Source organism: Oncorhynchus tshawytscha, unplaced genomic scaffold (genome assembly GCF_018296145.1).
Source record: "Oncorhynchus tshawytscha isolate Ot180627B unplaced genomic scaffold, Otsh_v2.0 Un_contig_4004_pilon_pilon, whole genome shotgun sequence".
In the NCBI taxonomy this organism is placed as follows: Eukaryota; Metazoa; Chordata; class Actinopteri; order Salmoniformes; family Salmonidae; genus Oncorhynchus; species Oncorhynchus tshawytscha.
Genome location: NW_024609736.1, coordinates 23,078 through 48,157, shown reverse-complemented (window position 1 = coordinate 48,157; position 25,080 = coordinate 23,078). Strand labels below are relative to the sequence as shown.

Below are 25,080 nucleotides of genomic sequence, written 5' to 3'. Positions count from 1 at the left end.
CAATGTGTCAAGTAATTAACAAAACAGAGCAAACTAGAATGCTATTTGGCCCTAAACAGAGTACACACTTATTTCACTTGCTTTGGCAATTTAAATAAATGTTTTCCTTGCCAATAAAGCTCCTTAAATTGGAGAGGCCAGTTTAGGTTGTGTTGTCATGGAACCCTAAAGAGCAGAGATCAAAAAATAAAAACCGCAGCAGTTGCTAAACCCCCCTCGTCCTCCAACCTCATTTCCCTCCATCCCTTGTTTCAGGGGCGTGACTCAACACCAGCGGCTCAGCTGAAACTGCCCAGAAACCTCTTAGTATGTCAGTGAGCCAGACACAGCCCAGACCACCAAAGTCAAACACACAGGGTGGAACAGAAGGAGAGCGAGTCAGAGACAGAAAGTTCTAGGCAAGTGATGAGAGCACAGTGACTACTTGTCATTTTCTCACTCATCTGGTGATGTCAGCAGAACTCAATCTACTAGACAGAAGCTTGACTGAGTTGATGGATACGGGTGCCATTTTTCTTCAGTAAAACAACCCTGAGAAGTTGAGAAACTCCTGAGAAGAGAAGACGGATCTTTATCACACTTTTGAATAGACCGTTCAGATAGGGGCAGAGTTTCAGCCCTGGTCTAATCTTGTGCGTTGTGATTCTCATAGATAGTGAGATTCTTCTTCACCATGACAGGCAGACTGCATCTCCTGATTCTGGGTGAGTCCTTTTTGTAAACTGTTTACACAGAAGTCATGTTGCCATGGAGAAGGTTGTGTGTTTGGGAGAGAAAGTCAGACAGTGTTTGTTTGGTCAGGGATGGTTAGATGAAGAGTAAAGTAAAAGACGTGATTGTTGAACTTGAAGAGGCAAATCATAACTTGAATTTTCACTTAGTCTCCCATTGATATCAAAGCATAACTAAGTGATCATTTGACTTAAATTTGCCTGAAATGCTAATGTGCAAATTCTTTGGCAGGTCATGATCAGGGTCCCACAGGAAGTCACTACAGGGTTGAACACCTCTCAGTTTAGCCTGCTCCAAGATCTGTTCTTACTGTCAAATCAAATCACATTTAATTTGTCACGGACACATGGTCAGCAGATGGTAATGCAGGTGTAGCGAAATGCTTGTGCTTCTAGTTCCGACAATGCAGTAATATCCAACGAGTAACCATAACAATTTCACAACTTCTACCTTATACACACACACACACACACACACGTGTAAAGGAATGAATATGTAAAAAATATATATGAATAAGTGATGGTACAGAACGGCATAGGCAAGATGCAGGAGATGGTATAGAGTACAGTATATACATATGAGATGAGTAATGTAGGTTGTCTTGACAACCCCTATGGTCATGGTCACATGCCAAACAGATCTGGGACCAGGCTACTCTCAGATTGCATGAGACATCATTTCTGACATAAGCTGAAACTACATTTAGGAACAACTGGAAAAATGTTAAGTTATCAGTGGTGGAAAAAGTACCCAATACTTAAGGAAAATTAAAGGTACCTTTTATAGAATATTACTCAAGTAAAAGTGAAAGTCACCCAGTTAAATACTACTTGAGTAAAAGTCTAAAAGGTTTTTGGTTTTAAATGTACTTAAGTATCAAAAGTAAATGTATATATCCTTTCAGATTCCTTATACTATGCAAACCAGACGGCACAATTCTTGTTTTAAAAATGTATGGTTAGCCAGGGGCACACTCCAACACTCAGACATCATGTACAAACAAAGCATTTGTCCTTAGTGAGTACGCCAGGCAGTAGGGCTGACCAGGGATGTTCTCTTAATAAGGGTGTAAATTGGACCATTTTCCTGTCCTGCTAAGCATTCAAAATGCAATGAGTACTTTAGGGTGTGAATGAAAATGTATGGAGTAAAAAGTACATTTTCTTTAGGAATCTAGTGAAGTAAAAGTTGTCAACATAAAGAGTGAAGTACAGATACACCAAAAATATACTTAAGTAGTACTTTAAAGTATTTTTACTGAACTACTTTACACCACTGTGAGCTATTTTAATCCTTTGTATTGAAAGGAGTCAGATGACAGCAGAAATGTATCTGGTTCTTCTCAGTAATTGCAGGTTTAATGAGTGGTTTAATCATAACATTTGAGAACATCTAAGACATAAGGTAGGGGGGGAAGAGCACAGCAAGTTCCTTTGAGATATGAGGCAACAACATGCCATTGTGTGCCAAGGTTGGAATCCATTTAAAATCCTGTTAAAATTGTTGAGTTCAGTTAATTTAAACTATTTTACATGTGGCTAATAGAGCTGTCTTGCTTCCCTTTTACGGCATTAGCGTTTAACTTATTTCCAGTAAATGGAAAATCTTTTTACTGGTTCATTGAGTAAGACAGAGCAATAGGGACACAGCTCTTAAAATGGAAACAATGACACTCATCAGAACTGAATGGAACCTAAAGGACAGACCGTTGTCATAACACTGAATGACTTTTGGGAATCTGAGGACTAAAAGCCTGAAGGAGCACATGCAGAGGAATTAGCAGTAGACAGAGAGAGAGAGACACTCTCCCTATTCTCTAAATAGACCCTCTGTTCCTCGGCCTTTAACAGTGGTATCTATACTCTGATATCACCTGAAGCACCCCGCAGTCTGATAACACTCACACCCCTCACCCATATAGTCTTTGAAACTCATGTGCATGTACACACACAAAAACAAAACAAAAATCCTTGTTGCTATGACATCACAGCGAGGTGATAACATTCAGTGTGATTTCTCGCTGCTGTGAAGAAGACAGGAAGTCTGACGACACATTGCAAGGCGTGGCTAATTGAGGAGAGGTGACGATCCCTCTTTAGGTGCATTTGGTTAGTGTCTCAATGGCGGAAACCTTTTATGTCACATTCTTTAGAATTTAGAAGTATCAAATAAAAATAAAATGTTATTGGTCACACACATATTTAGCAGATGTTATTGGGGGAGTAGAGAAATGCTTGCAGTAACAATACACAACAATTCACACAAATCTAAAAAGTAAAATACTGGAATTAAGAAAAATAGAAATATTAGAACAAGCAATCTTGGAGTACGGAGTATATAAAACAGTATGTAAAGTGACCAGTGTTCAATTATTAAAGTGGCCAGTGTTCCATGACTATGTACATAGGGCAGCAGCCTCTAAGATGCATGGTAGAGTAACCAGGTGATCGCTGTCTAGTGACAGTGATTAAAGTTCAGGGCAGGATATTGGGCGGTGGCCAGCTAGTGGTGATTATTTAACAGTCTGATGGCCTTGAGATAGAAGCTGTTTTTCAGTCTCTTGGTTCCAGCTTTGATGCTGCACCTGTACTGACCTCGGCCTGTTCACCCCGCAACCATCCAGAAGGCGTAGCTCGGGTGGCTGAGGTCCATGATGGTCTTCCTGGCCTTCCTGTGACACCGGGTGCTGTAGATGTCCTGGAGGGTAGGCAGTGTGCCCCGGGTAATACATTGGGCAGACCAGACTACCCTCTGGAGAGCCCCGTCTTTGTGGACGGTACAGTTGCCGTAACAGGCGGTGATACAGCCCGAGGATGCTCTCAATGGTGCATCTGTAAAAGTTTGTGAGGGTCTTATGGGCCAAGCTGAATTTCTTCAGCTTCCTGAGGTTGAAGAGGCACTGTTGCGCCTTTGTCGCCACACTGTCTGTGTGGGTGGACCATTTCAGATTGTCAGTGATGTGTGCGCCAAGGACCTTGAAGCTTTTCACCTTCTCCACTGCGGTCCCGTGGATGGGGGTGTGCTCCCTCTGCTGTCCACAAGGCTGTCTCGTCATTGTTGGTATCAGGCCTACCACTGTTTTGTCGTCTGCAAACAAACGTGACGAACGTGGCCACGCAGTCATGGGTGAACAGGGAGTACACAAGGGGGCTGATCACGCACCCTTGTCGTTTGAATGCCTTACGGAGGGCATAACTGGACTGTTTGTACTCAACTATATTCCCAGTCACTTTGCGGTGGTTTTACAAGAACGCTGCCATCTATCCACAGTTTTAGTCACAGTGGGAACAACATCCCCTATGCACTTCCTGATGAACTCAGTCACCGTGTCAGTGTATATGTCAATGTTATTCACAGAAGCAACCCGGAACAAATCTCTGTCCGCGTGATCAAAACAATCTTGAAGCATGGATTCCGATTGGTCACACCTGCATTGAATAGTCCTTACCATGGCTACTTCCTGTTTAACTTTCTGCCTATAAGAAGGGAGGAGCAGGATGGGGGCGTGATCTGATTTGGGTGGGGGAGGGCCTTGTAGCCATCCCGGAAGGGAGAGTAGCAATGGTCGAGTTTTTTTAAGCTTGCGTGCCGCAGACGATGTGTTGATAAAACCTCAGTAGTGTTTTCCTCAGATTTGCTTTATTAAAGTCCCCAGCTACAATAAATGCGTCCTCAGGATATGCGGTTTCCAGTCTGCACAAAGTCCAGTGTAGTTCCTTGAGAGCCGTCATGGTATCAGCTTGAGGGGGAATATACACGGCTGCGATGATGACCGTAGAGAATTCTCTCTGGAGGGAATGCAGACTGCATTTGATTGTGGAATTCTAGGTCACGTGAACAAAAGGACTCAAGTTCGTGGGGGGGGGTAAGAACAAAGGAGCAAATTCAGGAAAGTTGTATTTCTGGCAAAAATGCTTGTGAGTCACCGCCGCTCAAATATTCAAAAGTTATTTCTGGCTGAATGTAAAAATGCAAATGATGTTCTGAGCTAATAAGGTGAGAAATAACATAAAAAGGAGCCATGAACAGGGCGACCATGTCTATCAGCGCCATCTTGAAAGCTATGCAAGGGGAAATAGATAAGCCTTGAGAGGCACCTAAGGGTAGAATAATGACAAGCCATGATGTCAACTGTCACACTCTGGCAAAATAGTTTAAAGAAAACAGAGGGAAAACACGGTACATCCATTCTGCTACTACGTTCAATTGTAGCAGCTGGAAAGTTAGTGTCAGTCTGGTTGGCAGATGAAGTGGGGGAGGATAAATGGAGGGTTGTGAAGGGAGAGAACAAAGCTACTGTATCAGAGAACATTGTTTGACAGATTGTTCCTCAATGAAAAGTTACACTATTTAAAAACATTCTTAATATTTCTTACTAGTTAGAGTGAAACAGAGAGCACAATAAAAGTGGAACTTAAACAGTGCCAACAGATCGTTTAAGCAGACTCTCTCTGTGACCACAACATTCCACACTACTGCTGCCTCTTCTCTCCACCCATTACCACAATGGACTGACTACCCATTTACTATCATACAGACTGAGGAGGTCTACAGTCATTATCACACAGTCCCATGCCAGGTGATGGCTTCCTGGTAAAGAGGAAATGGTCACCTCCGGACAGCCGTGTGCAATTCAGGGGTTATTATGAGCATATCCTGTGAGCACAGTTGCCGTAGGAACAATCTGCTGAAATCCAGATAGGGGGTATACCTTTTTGAACAGAGAGAGATAAACCTTTACAAACTATTGCTGCAAGTTTCTGTGCCTGAAACCTCTCCAACTGATTAATGTCCCAACCTTACAATCATAGTCAAACGTCAGTTCTACAAAAGTAGTTTTGTTACTCCCCCAATACCATTAATGTTCTGTGCAATCCAGGATCCTTGGGATATCCCTACCATATTGAATGTAAAAAGGTAAGGGTGAAGGTTAGGGTAAGGTGAGAGTTAAGGTTAAGGTTAGGCTTTAGGGTAGGGATGTTCCAAGTATCCAGGATTGCACTGACCATACGATAATGGGAAAACTTATTGGAGAATCTGCCTGTTGCTTACTCTGCAGCTCTTCACCTTGCCCTGCTGATGGAACATGCATCAGGCTGTCCTCAAGGATTCTATACAAATGGGAAACATTACATTGGTATGTAAATGTCTGTCTTGTATTATATCTTCTATATAGAGTTGAAGTCGGAAGTTTACATACACTTACGTTGGAGTCATTAAAACTCGTATTTTCAACCACTCCATAAATGTCTTAACAAACTATTGTTTTGGCAAGTCAGTTGTGTCACGCACAAAGTAGATATCCTAAGTAATTTTTCCAACAATTGTTTCCAGACAAATTATTTCCCCTATAATTCACTGTATCACAATTCCAGTGGGTCAGAAGTTTACATACACTAAGTTGACTGTGCCTTTAAACAGCTTGGAAAATTCCAGAAAATTGTCATGGCTTTAGAAGCTTCTGATAGGCTAATTAACATCATTTAAGTCAATTGGAGGTGTACTGTGGATGTATTTCAAGGCCTACCTTCAAACTCTGTGCCTCTTTGCTAGACATCATGGGAAAATCAAAAGAAATCAGCCGAGACCTCAGAAAAATCTTGTAGACCTCCACAAGTCTGGTTCATCCTTGGGAGCAATTTCCAAATGCCTGAAGGTACCACGTTCATCTGTACAAACAATAGTACGCAAGTATAAACACCATGGGACAACACAGCCATCATACCGCTCAGGAAGGAGACGCATTCTGTCTCCTAGAGATGAACGTACTTTGGTGCGAAAAGTACAAATCAATCCCAGAACAACAGCAAAGGACCTTGTGAAGATGCTGGAGGAAACAGGTACAAAAGTATCTATATCCACAGTAAAAACGAGTCCTATATCAACATAACCTGAAAGGCCGCTCAGCAAGGAAGAAGCCACTGCTCCAAAACCTCCATTAAAAAAGCCAGAGTACCGTTTACAACTTTACACGGGGACAAAGATCGTACTTTTTGGAGAAATGTCATCTGGTCTAATGAAACAAAAATGTAACTGTTTGGCCATAATGACCATTGTAATGTTTGGAGGAAAAAGGGAAGGCTTGCAAGCCAAAGAACACCATCCCAACCGTGAAGCACAGGGGTGGCAGCATCATGTTGTGGGGGTGCTTTGCTGCAGGAGGGACTGATGCACTTCACAAAATAGACGGCATCATGAGGTAGGAAAATTATGTGGATATATTGAAGCAACATCACTAGACATCAGTCATGAAGTTAAAGCGTGGTCGCAAATGGGTCTTCAAAATGGACAATGACCCCAAGCACACCTCCAAAGTTGTCAAAATGGCTTAACAAAGTCAAGGTATTGGAGTGGCCATCACAAAGCCCTGACCTCAATCCCATAGAAAATGTGGGCAGAATTGAAAAAGCATGTGCGAGCAAGGAGGCTTACAAACCTGAGTCAGTTACACCAGCTCTGTCAGGAGGAATGGGCCAAAATTCACCCAACTTATTGTGGGAAGCTTGTGGAAGGCTACCCGACACATTTGACCCAAGTTAAACAATTTAAAGGCAATGCTACCAAATACTAATTGAGTGCATGTAAACTTCTGACCCACTGGGAATGTGATGTAAGAAATAAAAGCTGAAATAAATCACTCTATTATTTGGACATTTCACATACTTAAGTGGTGATCCTAACTGTTCTAAGACAGGACATTTTTAATTGGATTAAATGTTAGGAATTGTGAAATTGAGTTTAAAATGTATTTCGCTATGGTGTATGTAAACTTCCGACTTCAACTTTATATCTGTTATATTTTGAATGACCATTCCCATTCTACCCCTCTTCACACTTTCTCAATAACTCTGTTTTTGACTCCAGATGAGAATGAGTGTAATCCTCCTAGTGATGACTATGACTATGACACTGAAACACCACATATCTGTGGTGAGAATGCAGCATGCTTCAACACCAATGGAAGCTTCTACTGTCAATGTTGTCTTGGGTTCAGATCATCATCACAGCGGATGAACTTCACAGCTGACTCACCTGAAAAATGTATAGGTAAACAACTTTTTTTAGTTACCTTATAGGATTTCTACACATTGCAATCCTGGCCAGAGAACACAGCATGCTGCAATTTTGAAATCCATACACTTATTTGCTATAGTGACTATACTGTACTGAACAAAATATAAACTCAACATGCAACATTTTAAAATAATAATACTACTGAGTTAGTTTATATAAGGAAATCAATCAAACAAAATCAATTAGGCCATCATCTATGGATTTCACATGACTAGGAATACAGATATGAATCTGTTGGTCACAGATACCTTAAAAAAAAGATAGGGGCGTGGATCAGAAAACCAGTCAGTGTCGCCATAATGATGAGACCAAGGCGCAGCGTGAGTAGAGTTCCACATAATTTTAATAAACTGAAACTCACCTAACCAACCGAACCGTGACGCTACTGATGTGCACTAAGGCAACTATACATAGACAAGATCCCACAACACAAATGAGGAAAATGGCTACCTAAATATTATCCCCAATCAGAGACAACGATAAACAGCTGTCTCTGATTGGGAACCTTATCAGGCCAACAGATATTTTTTTTAAACCTAGACATACAAAAACTAGAGTACCAACACTAGTCACACCCTGACCTAACCAACATATATAGAAAAACAGATATCTAAGGTCAGAGCGTGACAGTCAGTATCTGGTGTGACCACCATTTGCCTCATGCAGCACAACACATCTCTTTCGCATAGAGTTGATCAGGCTGTTGATTGTGGCCTGTGGAATGTTGTCCCACTCCTCTTCAATGGCTGTGTAAAGTTGCTGAATATTGATCGGAACTGGAACACGCTGTCGCACACGTCGATCCAGAGCATTCCAAACATGCTCAACATTTCTGGTGAGTATGCAGGCCATGAAAGAACTGGGACATTTTCAGCTTCAAGGAATTGTGTACAGATCCTTGCGACATGGGGCTGTGCATTACCATGCTGAAACACGAGGTGATGGTGGCTGATGAAGGGCACGTCAATGGGTCTCTGGATCTCGTCACGGTATCTCTGTGCATTCAAATTGTCATAGGTTAAATGCAATTATGTTCGTTGTCCATAGCTTATGCCTGCCCGCCACTCTGTTCACAACGTTGACATCAGCAAACCGCTCGCCCACACAACGCCATACAGGTGGTCTGCGATCGCTAGGCCGGTTTGAAGTACTGCCAAATTCTCTAAAACAACATTGGAGGAGGATCTTGGTAGAGAAATTAACATTCAATTATCTGGCAACAGCTCTGGTGGACATTCCTGAAGTCAATTGCATGCTCCCTCAAAACTTGAGAAATCTGTGGCATTGTGTTGTGTGACAAAACTGCACATTTTAGAGTGGCCTTTAGTTGTCCGCAGTACAAGGTGCACCTGTGTAATGATCATGCTGTATAATCAGCTTCTTGATATGCCGGATTAACTTGGCAAAGGAGAAATGCTCACGAACAAGGATGTAAACAAATTTGTACACAACATTTCAGCTCATGAAACATGGGACCAACACTTTACATGTTGCGTTTTTATATTTTTGTCCGGTGTATATTCTACGTTTGCATTTGAGGTGTGACTGACTATTCCTTTCTCTGTGCCTCAAGACATCAACGAGTGTTTGGAGGATAAGGACATCTGTGGTAACAATGCCGAGTGTCACAATACATTAGGGTCCTACTCCTGCATCTGCAATGAGGGGTTTGTCACCAGTACTGGAGTGGAAAGATTTATATTTGGCCAAGGAGTCACATGTGAAGGTAAGATACCAAAGAGAACTGGTAATAACACTAAATATCAAAAGATGTGTACAGTACATCCAGAGAGCATATCAGGCATATACAGGATGTCATCCTGTATGAAATGGTGAGAGTTTCCTTTTCCTAATGGTCGTTTTTACCCACATGTAGATAGAAACGAGTGTGAGGACGACATCACAATTTGCGGGAAGCATACACAGTGCGTCAACACACCAGGCAACTACTCCTGTGTCTGCAATCCAGGGTTTGGCCTGAAGTCTGGCAAAGCTCAATTCACAGGGAATAGAGAATCGTGTGAGGAAATAACAGATCAGAAAGCCACCACAGACCAGACTGCAACCACAGACAGTGAGGATGCTCAAGGTGCTAAAGGTATGGGAGGAATTGTATTATCACCCTGGATGGGTTTAGAAATCCTGTTTGGAGGCCTCCAGATTTCCTGCTAATTCCAGGAATCTTCCAACTGGGATTTGGGGAAAACCTGGGAATTTTGAGAAAGTTCAATAATATTTTATCTATACCCCTTGATGTATTTTGCTCAATTGCTCCTCTTCCTCATGAAGCACCAGATACTTTCTTTATGACCAGAATGTGTAATTGATATTATGTGAATTGATCGGTTTTAGGTAGATCTGAACATCTTGTGAAAATGTCACCTGTGCTTTCTGTCATTCCTTTGTAGACTTGTGTAAAATAAATAAGTTTATCTGTGGAGGGAATGGTACGTGCCATAATGCCACCAACAGTGGCCATCGGTGTGCGTGCCATGCAGGATTCACAAACTACGGAGACCCGCAGGGGAGATGTACTGGTGAGAATTACATTTATAGATCATCATTCTCATTGAGATGGAGCTGTTTCAATATTCAAATTTCAATACTTCCGCTGCATGATCAAGTTGTCATCACTTCATCAATCATTTCATAATAAAATATATTTTCCTTTAAGATGCCTTATTCACTCATCTCTTCTCTTTCCACAGAGTTGAACTGTGACATGTTTGCGAGCGAGAAGCATCTTAAGATGGTAAGCCACATGAGTAGACAGTGTAATGATTCACATTTTGTTCTGCAGAACAAAATACAGACTAACTTCCTCCTCTCTCCACCTACCCCCCATGCCTGCTCTCTCTCTCTCCTCACTTTCTCTCCTCATCCCTCGTTCTCAGGTCATCCCAGGTCTGCAGGATGCTGTGGCCCTGATGAGGACCAGTTGTCTGGAGTTGAGGGAGAATAATACGGCAGAACAAGTCGATGGAGAGGCCCTGCTAGAGGTACTACTGCTTATGTATATATATTTATATTTGAGGCCCTTATTTATATTTGAGGCCCTTATATTTGAGGCTCATTATAACCCAGGCATCCATCATAGAGGTTGACATATGCACAGCTTCAGACTCAGCCCACACACATTAAGGAAAGGGAAACAATGACTGACCAGCACTGTTGGTACATCTTGCTTATAATGGAAACTTTCGATGTATCAATCAGCACATCCTCATCGGCAGACTTGATAGCCTTGGTTTCTCAAATGATTGCCTCGCCTGGTTCACCAACTACTTATCTGATAGAGTTCAGTCTGTCAAATCGGAGGGTCTGTTGTCTGAGCCTCTGGCAGTCTCTATGGGGGTGCCATAGGGTTCAATTCTTGGGCTGACTCTCTTCTCTGTATTTATTTTTTATTGTACCTTTATTTAACTAGGCAAGTCAGTTAAGAACAAATTCTTATTTTCAATGACGGCCTAGGGCCAATTCCGAAATGTACATGACTATATATTTGGCATACACTAACCACAGTGCTACAATGCTATGTTTAGAAGTCATTTTCATAGGGGCGGCAGGGTAGCCTAGTGGTTAGAGTGTTGGACTAGTAACCGGAAGGTTGCAAGTTCAAACCCCCGAGCTGACAAGGTACAAATCTGTCGTTCTGCCCCTGAACAGGCAGTTAACCCACTGTTCACAAGTTTGAACTTGCAACCTTCCGGTGACTAGTCCAACACTCTAACCACTAGGCTACCCTGCCGCCCCCATGAAAACGACCTGTATGCCAAATATATAGTGTATGCCAAATATAGTATAGTCATGTACATTTCGGAATTGGCCCTGACCGTGCTGTATATAACCTTCTTTTCTTCTCTTATTTCTTGTTTTATTTCATTTATTTATTTTATCAGTTCTACTATTTTGATATTGAACACTGCAATGTTGTGTAGGGCTTGCAAGTTAAGAATGTCACTGTACTTGTGCATGTGACAAATAAAAGTCTCAGCCTCTGACTGTGTCTATGTACCCCTCCTCCCCCACCTCTCTCTGTCTCTGTAGACTCTGTTGTCTGCTATAGACAGGCTCCTGTCTGGCGGGCCTCTGAAAAATAACAAGGAAGTGAGTGTCTTGCTGGACCTGGTAGAGACTGCTCTGAGAATTATAGGACCTCTGCTGAAACACCCCGAGACCAGGAGGTTCAAAACTCACACCGGTAGGAGAAGATCCTGAACTCAGCCATGAGTGCAGACAACATAAACTCAGCCATGATTGTTTTGGCTTTTGAAGCCACCTAACGGAAGACAAGTTGTTATAACTTCCTTCGTAGAATATGTTCATTTGTGGCCATTTTTTAATAGCTTACAAAGTTTTTCATTAGATTATATGGATTGACTTTTCATTGCATAATTTCCTGTGCACAAGTCTGCCTTTCTAGCAGAAAGGAGAGTTGTAACATTCTGTTACATTCTGAGAGTTGTAACATCTCACCTACTGTAGGTAGGCCTGTTTGTGAAGATGTGAATGTATTTGCTTCCAGAGGTGGAGCTGTTGGTGCAGAGAAATGCCTCCTCGCCCCAGGGGCCCCTCACCTTGTCATCTACACACGCTCAGCTAGACAGCCACTGGGAGACTGCTGCTGGAGACACCTCCTACCCAGGTTACCATCTTCATCATCCTCATCTTCATGATCAGCTTCAACACTGCCATCATAATCCCACCACAATCATCAGAACCAATCTTTATAATGTAATGATATAATGTGAAATGAATGTACACAGTGTACAAACTCCTAGACTTAAACATTTGCTTTCTCAGGATTTGCAACGGTGTCCCTGCTCAGCTATAAGGGTCTGGAGAAATCCACCAACCATTCCTTCTCAGGGCTGCAGGAACAGGAGGGCCACAGCTTTCAGATCAACTCCAAAGTGGTGACGGCCACCATGAGTAACAAGGACACATCCTTTCTCAAGGAGCCAGTCACATTCACCTTCTCCCATTTGAAGGAGGTGAGGAGCAAAAGCATTACCCCTCTATCCCATTATTATGGTCTATGTGAATGTGGCAGTATCAAATCTTCTTCATATGCTCATATGCTGCACCTGCTTTGCTTGTTCTGGGATGGTCACTGTGTAAAGTGTCCTGGAGTAACATAGTTTTTCTACCTCTTCTATGGTAATTATGAATGTTGTTTCCCAGTCAGATGAAGGGAACTACACCTGTGTGTACTGGGATGAGTTGGGAGAAGGGACCTGGTCTGATCGAGGCTGTTTCCTGGTGCAGTCCAATGCCACCCACACTGTGTGCTCCTGCTACCATCTCAGCAGTTTTGCTGTTCTTATGTCTCTCTATGAGTTCAAGGTGAGGGGGATTTCTCTCTTAGTCTAGCTGTACTTCTGTTGTAAGATAGAGCAGGAACAATGCCTTTTCTAATAGTTTCATTTCACTTTCTATGTAATTGTGCAACAGGAGATCGTTTGGCTATTAAAAAGCTTGCATTCATTTGAGAACAGTGAATCCATGAAGATTTTTTTCTGTTTTAAATTAGTTCTGTGTCTTGCCTGGCTAGATAGTGCTCCATTATTATTTCTCCAGGGGTATGTTGTCTATATTATTAAGACACATGCATGAAAGTTGTCAGTCACTGTGACTCACAGGAGGTTGGTGACACATTAACTGGGCCTCGTGGTAATGGAGTGGAATAAGTGGAATGGTATCAAATACATCAAACATATGGTTTCCATTTACTCCATTCCAGCCTTTATCATGAGCCATCCTCCCCTCAGCAGCCTCCACTGCTGTGACTATATGGTGACGCGTCTTCGCCTCTATTCCTCCCTCCAGGACACATTCCAGCTGCAGCTGATCACCTGGGTGGGCCTGTCCCTGTCCCTGCTGTGTCTCTTCATCTGCATCCTCACCTTCTCCCTGATCCGCTCCATCCGGAGCACCCGCAATACCATCCACCTCCACCTCTGCCTCAGCCTCTTCATCGCCAACCTGATCTTCCTCGTCGGCATCTCACGCACCGAGAGCCAGGTAAGCTTGCATCCAACCAATCACATACGCTCTGCCCTCGAGGCAGAATTGCCCTCGGGAACAAGATTGAATAAGGAAAACTCCACTGAGCTTTTCTGGGCGTGGGAGGTCAGAGGATGTGACAATGTGTGTAACATTTACATGTGGCGTACGTACTCTGTCTATGTGGGTGGTGAGAACAATGTTTTAGTAGGAAGAAATGTATGCAACGATTGTGTTGTGGGTAACTTATTGTACTGTGAACCTTATCACTATCTACAATATATGTCATTTAGTTCTCAATCACTCTCACCCCTTTATTTATTTTCTCTTCATCCCTCTCTTCCTCAGGCTGGTTGTGCGGTGGTGGCTGGGCTGCTTCACTTCTTCTTCCTGTCAGCGTTCTGCTGGATGTGTCTGGAGGGAGTGCAGCTCTTCAGGATGGTGGTCCTGGTCTTCAACACCACCTTCAGGCCCCTCTACATGATGGCGGGGGGCTACGGCGTTCCTGCTGTCATCGTCGCCATCTCTGCCCTCGCCAACGCCAAAGGATACGGAACCGAGCGCCAGTGAGTGACCACTACATTGATCCCTGACAGTGTCATCTCCTGACTGGATTCCCTATATATGTATTTGTCTAACTCTCTGTCCTTCTCTGTTGTGTAATATAGAGATCAGGTATTCGTGTGTCTTCATGTGTGCATTGTGTGTTTTAGCTGCTGGCTCAACCTTGAGGATGGATTCATCTGGAGCTTCTTTGGCCCTGTCTGTATCATCATCATGGTGCGTATCACAGATGAAAGGTGGAATAGTTTCATCACTCCTACTTACACTGTTTTGTGTCATGTTAGAGTTCTACTTATCTCCCTCTCCCCTCCTAGGTGAATGTGTTTTTCTTCCTCATCACAGTGTGGAAGTTGGCCCAGAAGTTCTCCAGCCTGAACCCTGACCTTGACAAACTCCGCAAAATCAAGTGAGCCGGCAAAGAAACGGACGTTCTCACACAGGCTGCGTTATAGCCCATAACAAAGGACCACTGTTTTTCCTGGCCAGAACATGTGGGGGGGAAAACAGGCCTTACTATAAAATTACATGTTGTGACCCATGCTCTCGATCTAACTTTATGTGTGTTTGTCGCCTCCTGCAGGGCATTCACCATAACTGCAGTGGCTCAGCTGTGTGTGCTGGGCACCATGTGGATCTTTGGCTGTTTCCAGTTTGAGGAAAGCACGCTGGCCATGTCATACTTGTTCACCATCTTCAACAGTCTGCAGGGGGTCCTAGTGTTCCTCATGCACTGCCTGCTCTCTAAACCGGTACGTCACGACTCAAGACTCTGTCAGTCAGGGTCCTTGAAGCAGTTCTAATATGGACATCGTACAGATGAGTCCAAACTGTTGGGCTTGGTGGGATGAAATGTCATCTCAGTAGTGGGTGACCGCAAACCAAAAAACCTGAAATAACATTGTTCATCAATACATAAGATCATTCTGGAAGCTTCTGGCAGTCCAAACCAAATGTCAAAGCCCCTCTCTAACAAAAGCCTTTGGGAGGGATTCAGCATTATATAAATAGTCCCCATGTAATGTTAAATGGGGAGTGAACATTGCTGTCTTAGAATGTTGTAGTGTCATGTACATGCACCATTATGCTCATTCTATATAGTATTTTTTTAGGAGCTAACAGTGTCATGTAAAATGCATCATCATGCAGAAACCACATTGGTCCAACTCTCAAAATAAATGTCTTTGGGTTATACTACTTTGTCTGAATTCCAAATGAGTTGTTAAGTGTTTAAATAATACTGATTGGGTTTAGTTTACTGTAGGGCCTTCAGTTAAGGGTAGGCCAATATGTGCTTGTTGGACTCATAACAACTATGGTGGATAATTAAGATGATGCATAAAAAGCTGTTTACCATTGAAATAAATGGTCAGGGTTCTGTCTATGTAAATGGCCGTTCCCTCTCTCTCATGAGCATGCTTTACCGCATGCTCAAACATGGTCACACTAGAGAAGGAACGCCTACTTACAGAGACAGGAACAATGGAGGAATGAACAGCGGGTTCTGGTCTACTTATTCCCTTCCTCCCACCCCTGCTCGACCAGCTTTCTCTACCGTCTTTGCTCATAGTGCTCTCTTTTGCACCTTGTAGGTGAGAGAGGAGTATGGCAAGATCCTGGACAGCATCTGTACACCGCAGAAGACAAAGTACTCAGAGATTTCCTCCAACCAGTCAAGCAACAGCAAATCACAGGTATTAACTCTTACTAATTGAGTAGCCAATATCTAAAAGAACAGAAAGTCCTCCTCCAACACTGTTGAATTTGAGTGACAGCGAACACGAGGCAAAGTTCTGCCTAAAAGTTCTGCATAAAAGTTGTGCGAGGTAATGTTCTGCGAGTAAAAGTTATACCATATTTATTGTTTACGAACTGACTGCCTATGGAAAAAGAATGGGATGGTGAAATCTATTTCTGTCATGTACTAAGAATTTCTAGATCTTGAGGTGCAATACATTTAAATAGATCCTCAAGGAAGATGGATTGCTTTGATTATACTTCTTGATGATAAACACATTTATATGGACCGAATAATGACCATCCAAACTTTGAAAATATTTATAATAATCTAAATAGATACAAATAACACTTACAGTTTTAAGTAAGTCAGTAGACTGTAAAGGAAATCATACTACCAACTATCACCCTCTGGTGCTCAGAGATGATGAATATTACGGGCACGTTGGAATTGACTGACATTGGCTCAGAAACCCGGATCTCGTAAGATAGACGTGGAGGAGGCTTAATCAAGCTAGTCGGATTGATTATTTTCTGGTATCCTTTTCTATGGTGCCAAAAGTGAAAAGTGTATTGATTGAGGATCGAATGTGGTCATATCATCAACTTATATCCCTCCATATAACTGACAGATTTTCCACGAGGACAGGGATATTTACAATTTTATCTAGGTTTATTGACTGACAGAACTTTCTTAACAAAAACTAAAGACATAACATACCTTTCTTGCACAATACAGGTTCAACTGATCCACTTATCATATGGGAGGCCAATCAATTGAATCTTCATCCCCCAAAAATTGGTCAACAGAGAAAAGGATTACAACAGAAATAGAAAATCTAACATTAGACATCAATGGTGTTGATGAATGTACTGCAGAAGCACTGAATAATCTATACACAACGTAAAATGAGTTTGAGGAACTTATTCATGAAAAAAATTGTTTAACATATTAAAGAAAACAGAACAAATTGGATGGAGAATGGAAAAAAAATTCAAAAAGTTTTCCCTAAACCTTCAATATGGAAACACAACCAAAAATAACCTAAGGAAAAAGTTACAAAGATGGATAAATTCTTCTCACCAAAAGGATAAACATTTTTTAAACAAGCTCTTGTCAAGTTCCTCAAACCTCAAAAAAATATTGTAAAGGCCAAATTACACAGGACAATCTATGGTTGGCACTTGACTCCTTTCAGACTGGAAAAACCTCTGACCTTGATGGCATTCCAATAGACATATATTCAACTTTTTATGAACTACTGAAAGATCCACTACTATTATGTTTAAATTACTCTATATTAATTGCCACCTGTTGGACACACAAAGAGTGAATGATCACTCTCTTACTGAAGCAGGAGCCAGGAAGGCAGTACAAAGACCCAGTATCTTAAAAAAGACAATGCAAAAACAAAGTTGCATTGAAAATGTCCTACCAGACAGGATTCATCACGATCAGACAGGATTCTTAAAATGAATATATACTGGAGACAACATTACACAACTACTAGAAATAATTGAAAACTACAGGAATGCAGGGAAACCAGGTATAATCTTTATAGCAGATTTTGAGACCGCCTTTTATCCTGTCTAGAATCTGTGTAAGTGCCTGGATTTGGTTTTTGTTGCACTATCTCTCATAAGATGGGTAAAAGTAATGTACAACAACTCTTCATGCAAAATAATAAATAACAGTTACTTCTCTGAGAGTGTGAATAGTCAAGAGGAGTAAAACAATGTGTCCTCTGTCACGAGACTTATTTGTTTTTGCCATTGAACTGTTAGCTGTAAAAATCTGATCTCATGATAACTTTAAAGCTGCACTGCAGAAATCGCACCCCCATTTCCTGGTTGCTAAAATTCTAATTTTAGTATGTGACAAAACAAGCACATAGTGTAGAACCAGCTAAACTACTGTAATATACAGTGGGGAGAACAAGTATTTGATACACTGCCGATATTGCAGGTTTTCCTACTTACAAAGCATGTAGAGGTCTGTAATTTTTATCATAGGTACACTTCAACTGTGAGAGACAGAAAAATTATTTTTAAGTAATTAATTTTCATTTTATTGTATGACATAAGTATTTGATACATATTATTTACATAGTATTTGATACATCAGAAAAGCAGAACTTAATATTTGGTACAGAAACCTTTCGTTTGCAATTAAAGAGATCATACGTTTCCTGTAGTTGTTGACCAGGTTTGCACACACTGCAGCAGGGATTTTGGAACACTCCTCCATACAGACCTTCTCCAGATCCTTCAGGTTTTCGGGGCTGTCGCTGGGCAAAACGGATTTTCAGCTCCCTCCAAAGATGTTCTATTGGGTTCAGGTCTGGAGACTGGCTAGGCCACTTTGGGAATGCAGAAAAGCATTCCCAAAGAATGACGTTTCCACCTCCATGCTTCATGGTTGGGATGGTGTTCTTGGTTGTACTCATCCTTCTGCTTCCTCCAAACACGCGAGTGGAGTTTAGACCAAAAAGCTCTATTTTTGTCTCATCAGACGACATGACCTTCTCCCATTCCTCCTCTGGATCATCCAGATGGTCATTGGTAAACTTCAGATGGGCCTGGACATGCGCTGGCTTGAGCAGGGGACCTTGCGTGCGCTGCAGGATTTTAATCCATGACGGCGTTGTGTGTTAATAATGGTTTTCTTTGAGACTGTAGTCCCAGCTCTCTTCAGGTCATTGACCAGGTCCTGCCGTGTAGTTCTGGGCTGATCCCTCACCTTTCTCATGATCATTGATGCCCCATGAGGTGAGATCTTGCATGGAGCCCCAGACCGAGGGTGATTGACCGTCACCTTGAACTTCTTCCATTTTCTAATAAAATGGGGCATTAAAACGTTCTCTTAAAGCCTCTATTACACCAAAATGATATCTAAATCCAAACTGGTTTTCCAGATGGATACTAAGAGGCACATCCAATGTCAAAAGTGAGCTTTTTGCTTTTCTACTGATTAAAACAAACCATTGTCGGCGGTGTGATAATGTAGCCCTGTTTAAAGTATTCTTCTTTTAAAATGAAGCCATACAGAGCTGGTCAAAATACTCATTTCATCCTCCAGAAGAGGCAGAACAAATATTACAGAAAATAATATGTCTAAACTCAAATGTACTGCTTTTTGGAGGGAAGAAATGTAGAAGGAAGGTATCATGTTTATGAATGACCATGTAACTAAGGACGGTAAAATTATGTCACACAAGAAATGACCAAATGTATATGGAGATAAATACAGAAGTATAACCCACTCATTGCAGCTCTGCCACAAAAAAATCGAAGAGACAATTACTCAAAACAGAAAGAAATTAATTGGTTTGTCTGCCTCAAACAATAAAACATGCATGGCTTAAAATGACAGGTATAAATCATAAAATGTACCAGTTTCAATATAGGGTTGAGAGGTTTGACAACTATACAGCATAAAATTCAAGATAGTTGGAAACAGGTTTTTGATGTCCCAATACCTTTTGAATCAGGTTTATGAACTGACATACAAAACAAAAAATGGACGCATCAATCCCATCTTTTCAATGGAAACTATTCTATAATATTCCGCCACAAACAAAGTCCTCTATATGGCACAATGAACAGTCAGCCCTGTGCAGACTCTGTCATGAGGAAACACAATAAACAGATCTCTTTTGGTGCTGTCCTTCAGTGGCTCGGTTTTGGAGTCAGGTCCAGGAGTAGTTGTTACAGTGTCTTGCAAAAGTATTCATCCCCCTTGGCATTTTTCCTATTTTGTTGCAGTACAACCTGTAATTTATAGATTTTTATTTGGATTTCATGTAATGGACATACACAAAATAGTCCAAATTGGTGAAGAGAAATGAAAGAAAAATTAAATAAAATTAAAAAACGGAAAAGTGGTGCGTGTATATGTATTTACCCCTTTTGATATGAAGCCCCTAAATAAGATCTGGTGCAACCAATTACCTTCAGAAGTCACATAATTAGATTGCACACAGGTGGACTTTATTTAAGTGTCACATGATCTGTCACATGATCTCAGTGTATATATACACACCTGTTCTAAAAGGCCCCAGAGTCTACAACACCACCACGAAGCAAGTGGCACCATGAAGACCAAGGAGCTCTCCAAACAGGTCAGGGACAAGGTTGTGGAAAGTACAGATCAAGGTTGGGTTATAAAAAAAATATCAGAAACTTTGAACATCCCACAGAGCACCATTAAATCCATTATTGCAAAATTGAAAGAATATGCCACCACAACAAACCTGCCAAGAGAAGGCCGCTCACCAAAAGTCACGAACCAGGCAAGGAGGGCATTAATCAGAGAGGCAACAAAGAGACCAAAGATGAGCTGCCAAACTCGACAGCAGGGAGATTGAGTGGCCAGAAAAAATACATTGAAAAAAATAAGCCAACACGTTTGGTGTTCGCCAAAAGGCATGTGGGAGACTCCCCAAACATATGGAAGAAGGTACTCTGGTCAGATGAGAATTTAACTTTTTGGCCACCAAGGACTACGCTACTACGTCTGGTGCAAACCCAACACCTCTCATCACCACGAGAACACCATCCTCACAGTGAAGCATGGTTGTGGCAGCATAATGCAGTCGGGATGTTTTTCATCGGCAGAGACTGGGAAACTGGTCAGAATTGAAGGAATGATGGATGGCGCTAATTACAAGGAAATTCTTGAAGGAAACCTGTTTCAGTCTTCCAGAGATTTGAGACTGGGACAGAGGTTCACCTTCCAGCAGGACAATGACCCTAAGCATATTGCTAAAGCAACACTTGAGTGGTTTAAGGGGAAACATTTAAAGGTCTTTGAATGGCCTACTCAAAGCCCAAACCTCAATCCAATTGAGATTCTGTGGTATGACTTAAAGATTGCTGTAGACCAGCAGAACCCATCCAACTTGAAGGAGCTGGAGCAGTTTTGCCTTGAAGAAGGGGCAAAAATCCCAGTGGCTAGATGTGCCAAGCTTATAGAGACATACCCCAAGAGACGTGCAGCTGTAATTTCTGCAAAAGGGGGCTATACAAAGTATTGACTTTGGGGGGGATAGTTGTGCACGCTCAAGTTCTGTTTTTTTGTCTTATTTCTTGTTTGTTTCACAATAAAAAATATGGTGCATCATCAAAGTGCTAGGCACGTTGTGTAAATCAAATGATACAAACCCCCAACAAATCAATTTTAATTACAGGTTGTAAGGCAACAAAATAGGAAAGATGCCAGAGGGGTGAATACTTTCACAAGCCACTAAGTCATATCTCTGTTCAGATGGACCTACAAACTGTACTGTTAGGAGATCTGAAAAACCACGATCAATCGATGGGAAATATGATTACACTCTTTGGTAAAGTATTTATCTTTAGTCTTGGTAGAAAGGGTACAAATAGAGAGGTTCAAGACCCATCACAGTAAAATAGAAGGATGTATTGCAAAAGGAAATAGTCAAATGGTAGTGTACTAGGAAAGATGGGTTAGTCTGTGGACAACGGAGGGTTGGAATTAAGATTAGAGTGTACTGTATATGTGAGCGAAGATAGCTGTGAGTAGCAGTAGAATAAGTATTGTTGGCCGTTACTTTTCTCCAATCAGGCGAGGATTGATAGTGCTGAAAAATAATATATAATATTAATAATAGGGGGATTAGAAATTAGACAAAAATTTGCTTGATAGAACCCAGAATCTGTAATATTATTAAGGCTGATCTGCAAGTTAAAGTTCTGCATAAAATATTACATTTACTGTATTATACAAAGGATATAAGCATATTAGAATATTTAGATACAAGTCAAATGTGCAAACATCCAAACTTGAGTACTTCAATCTCAATTTCTCAGAGGGCACCCTCTTATCAGGTTAACGGCCAATTTGGAACATTTGTTTTACAGCACATTGTAAAATTCTCACTTCTTTCCCCATCCAGAGACATCTTTAATGAATCAGTCCATTAATTTAATCATTACTGACCATGGTTTGGGACATCATGTTCAGGCCTGAGCAGAGGTGTGATCAGTCTAGTCATTTCCTTCAAGTGAGATTGTTCAAAGGCAATTTTAAAAACCTTTCAAGCACAACAAAGGAGGAAAAGAACTGTTCTTTTTGATCATTTCCATAAAATAGGCAAATGTGTGATTCTGGGCCAGAGCTGAAGCTCCCTAAAGATAATGAGGTGGGTGAGGAAGGTGTTAAGTGAAGCATTTTGTCTGGCGAGTGAAAGAGGGAGACAGCAGAGCCACTTGTGCATTAATAATGAAGGATTGTGATGACAGAGTCTGACCAAAAAGCAACTGATTGATTGTTGTTGTCTGTCTTTGCCCTCTCTCTGTCTGTGTCCCCCAGACATCCAAGAGCGCACAGAACACTGGAGAGTCTCAGATCTAGGGGGCTGGACGCTGGTTGCTGGACATGACACCATGACGCCTAGCCTCGTGACCTCCTAGCAACACCTGGGAGTTTTATAAAACCATAATCACCCTGGTTTAATGACAGGCATAAGTTAATGCTTGCCTGGTCCGAGATCTGTTTGTGCTGTCTTGCCAAAAGAGCATAAAAGGATCAGGATAGATTGATGGGATGGTTGATGTCTGTTTTTTTTGTGACAACTATATTTCGCTTTAAGCAGTATTGTGCACATTTTTTTTAAAGATTCTGTAAATATTACTGTACTTTCTCGTTGGGCTGGCCTGGATATTATTTTAAGCTAAAACTCCAAAAGAGTAACGATAAAAGTTATTTATTGTTTTACACTGATTTTCCTATTGACAGTTTCATGTGTCTTTTTCCAACCTTGATATTCTTTGGATTATATAATGCTGATGAGAAACCCCCCTCCTACTGTAGAAGAGTGGACTAGTCCTGCATGGTTTAACCAGGGACAACTCATCATGGATTATTACATTATGCATTATCCCGGTACTTTCTCTGATCTTAAAATGCATAACAGATGAAAGCAACAAATTATTTAAAAAATAGTCATAAGCTATCATGGTTTTATATTTTTTTTCGAGTTGTGAGAGTCAAAGGTCGAGTTGTGAGAGTCAAATTGAAATCATGTCAGATTGAAATGGATATTCTGTGTATATAGTTTTATTGTATCTCAATTTTAAAAAAGATCAACCAAAAAATGTACAAGAATCATGATCATGACTGCTACATCGTTTCTAGTAAGGTGTGCATCCTGTCAAATAAGGACGAATTAAAATCATTGTAAATATTTTCTTAGTAAAGATGATTTGTATGATTGTTTTTTTTACTGGGAAATGGCATGCTTTTACCACTGTACTGCAACTTCTCTGATTTTAGACTTTATTTTCCATGCGATATTTTAATTCAATAAAATTTAAATATTTTCTGTGTAGCTTGATATTATTTTGTTAAATATGGTTCAAGATACTGTATATCTAAAATGTATTTCTGTCTCCTTTTTAGATTAAGGCAACTGCCGTATGTGTAGTCTACCAGAATCTGATGTGGAATTGTTTTGAAAAGGTTTCTGATTGGTTCAGAACTGTTTGTGTTAGTACAGATGTCAAACTCTGAATGGGTGGGGATAGTCTCCATCAGATTGGCTCAAAACAGCGCCCTCTGTCAGTCATCTAGAGTGTATATATAAATCATTGAATGAAGGTCATTATCAAAGCCTGCAACCCCAACTTTCTCTCTTCTCCTCTCCCTGTATTTACCCGTCTCTCCAATCCTCCTCTATCCCTCTCTCCAACTCCAACTGCCCTTTGTGTTAGTGCTATTCACCTGGCCAGGGGTCCCATACAGAGCAGAAGACGGATAGGAATACAAATCAAATCAAATCAAATTTATTTATATAGCCCTTCGTACATCAGCTGATATCTCAAAGTGCTGTACAGAAACCCAGCCTAAAACCCCAAACAGCAAGCAATGCAGGTGTAGAAGCACGGTGGCTAGGAAAAACTCCCTAGAAAAGCCAAAACCTAGGAAGAAACCTAGAGAGGAACCAGGCTATGTGGGGTGGCCAGTCCTCTTCTGGCTGTGCCGGGTGGAGATTATAACAGAACATGGCCAAGATGTTCAAATGTTCATAAATGACCAGCATGGTCGAATAATAACAAGGCAGAACAGTTGAAACTGGAGCAGCAGCACAGTCAGGTGGAAGTTGAAACTGGAGCAGCAGCATGGCCAGGTGGACTGGGGACAGCAAGGAGTCATCATGTCAGGTAGTCCTGGGGCATGGTCCTAGGGCTCAGGTCAGTTGAAACTGGAACAGCAGCGTGGCCAGGTGGACTGGGGACAGCAAGAAGTCATCATGTCAGGTAGTCCTGGGGCATGGTCCTAGGGCTCAGGTCCCCCGAGAGAGAGAAAGAAAGAGAGAAGGAGAGAATTAGAGAACGCACACTTAGATTCACACAGGACACCGAATAGGACAGGAGAAGTACTCCAGATATAACAAACTGACCCCAGCCCCCCGACACATAAACTACTGCAGCATAAATACTGGAGGCTGAGACAGGAGGGGTCAGGAGACACTGTGGCCCCATCCGAGGACACCCCCAGACAGGGCCAAACAAGAAGCACTTACTTCCCTCTCTTTGCTGTTAATTTCTCTCTCTGCTGTTAATTTTCTTCACCTGCTCAGATGGAACACAATCACCCCACTGGGCATACCTTCGTAATTAACAACGTGGAAATGTGTGTAATATTTGGTTAAAATGTTGATCCATGAGTTTTCAACCTTTATTCACCCACTCAAAAAGACAGCCAGAAGTGTGTGGAATTCCCAATGTGTTATCAGCCATCTAAAACTCATCTAAAAGCACAAAATTCCAATTGAAAAACAATCTTTGATTTTTGGTGTAGTTGTCATCAATCTGTTATCAATGTGGTTTCAAACCATTTAAATAACAACAAAGTTCAAATTGGAATACAATGTCAGATATTTATTTATAAAACAACTTAACGTGTTATCACGGTTATCACTGATTTAAGCTTTTATTTCTTTCATC

The 25,080-nt window shown here is 41.5% G+C and overlaps 1 protein-coding gene across 1 annotated transcript; it reads left to right on the top strand.

The window, feature by feature from the left end:
- Positions 1 to 326: 326 nt before the first annotated feature.
- LOC112226227 (adhesion G protein-coupled receptor E5) lies at positions 327 to 23,462 on the top strand. The gene is made up of 19 exons (XM_024390600.2): positions 327 to 704; positions 5,792 to 5,869; positions 7,597 to 7,779; positions 9,380 to 9,532; positions 9,683 to 9,904; positions 10,215 to 10,343; positions 10,515 to 10,558; positions 10,701 to 10,805; positions 11,854 to 12,007; positions 12,332 to 12,451; positions 12,610 to 12,800; positions 12,991 to 13,152; positions 13,636 to 13,830; positions 14,161 to 14,378; positions 14,526 to 14,592; positions 14,691 to 14,782; positions 14,957 to 15,125; positions 15,966 to 16,067; positions 22,445 to 23,462. The coding sequence occupies exons 1-19, from the start codon at positions 674 to 676 to the stop codon at positions 22,484 to 22,486; spliced, it is 2,457 nt and encodes an 818-aa protein (XP_024246368.2). The 5' UTR covers positions 327 to 673; the 3' UTR covers positions 22,487 to 23,462.
- Positions 23,463 to 25,080: the final 1,618 nt, after the last annotated feature.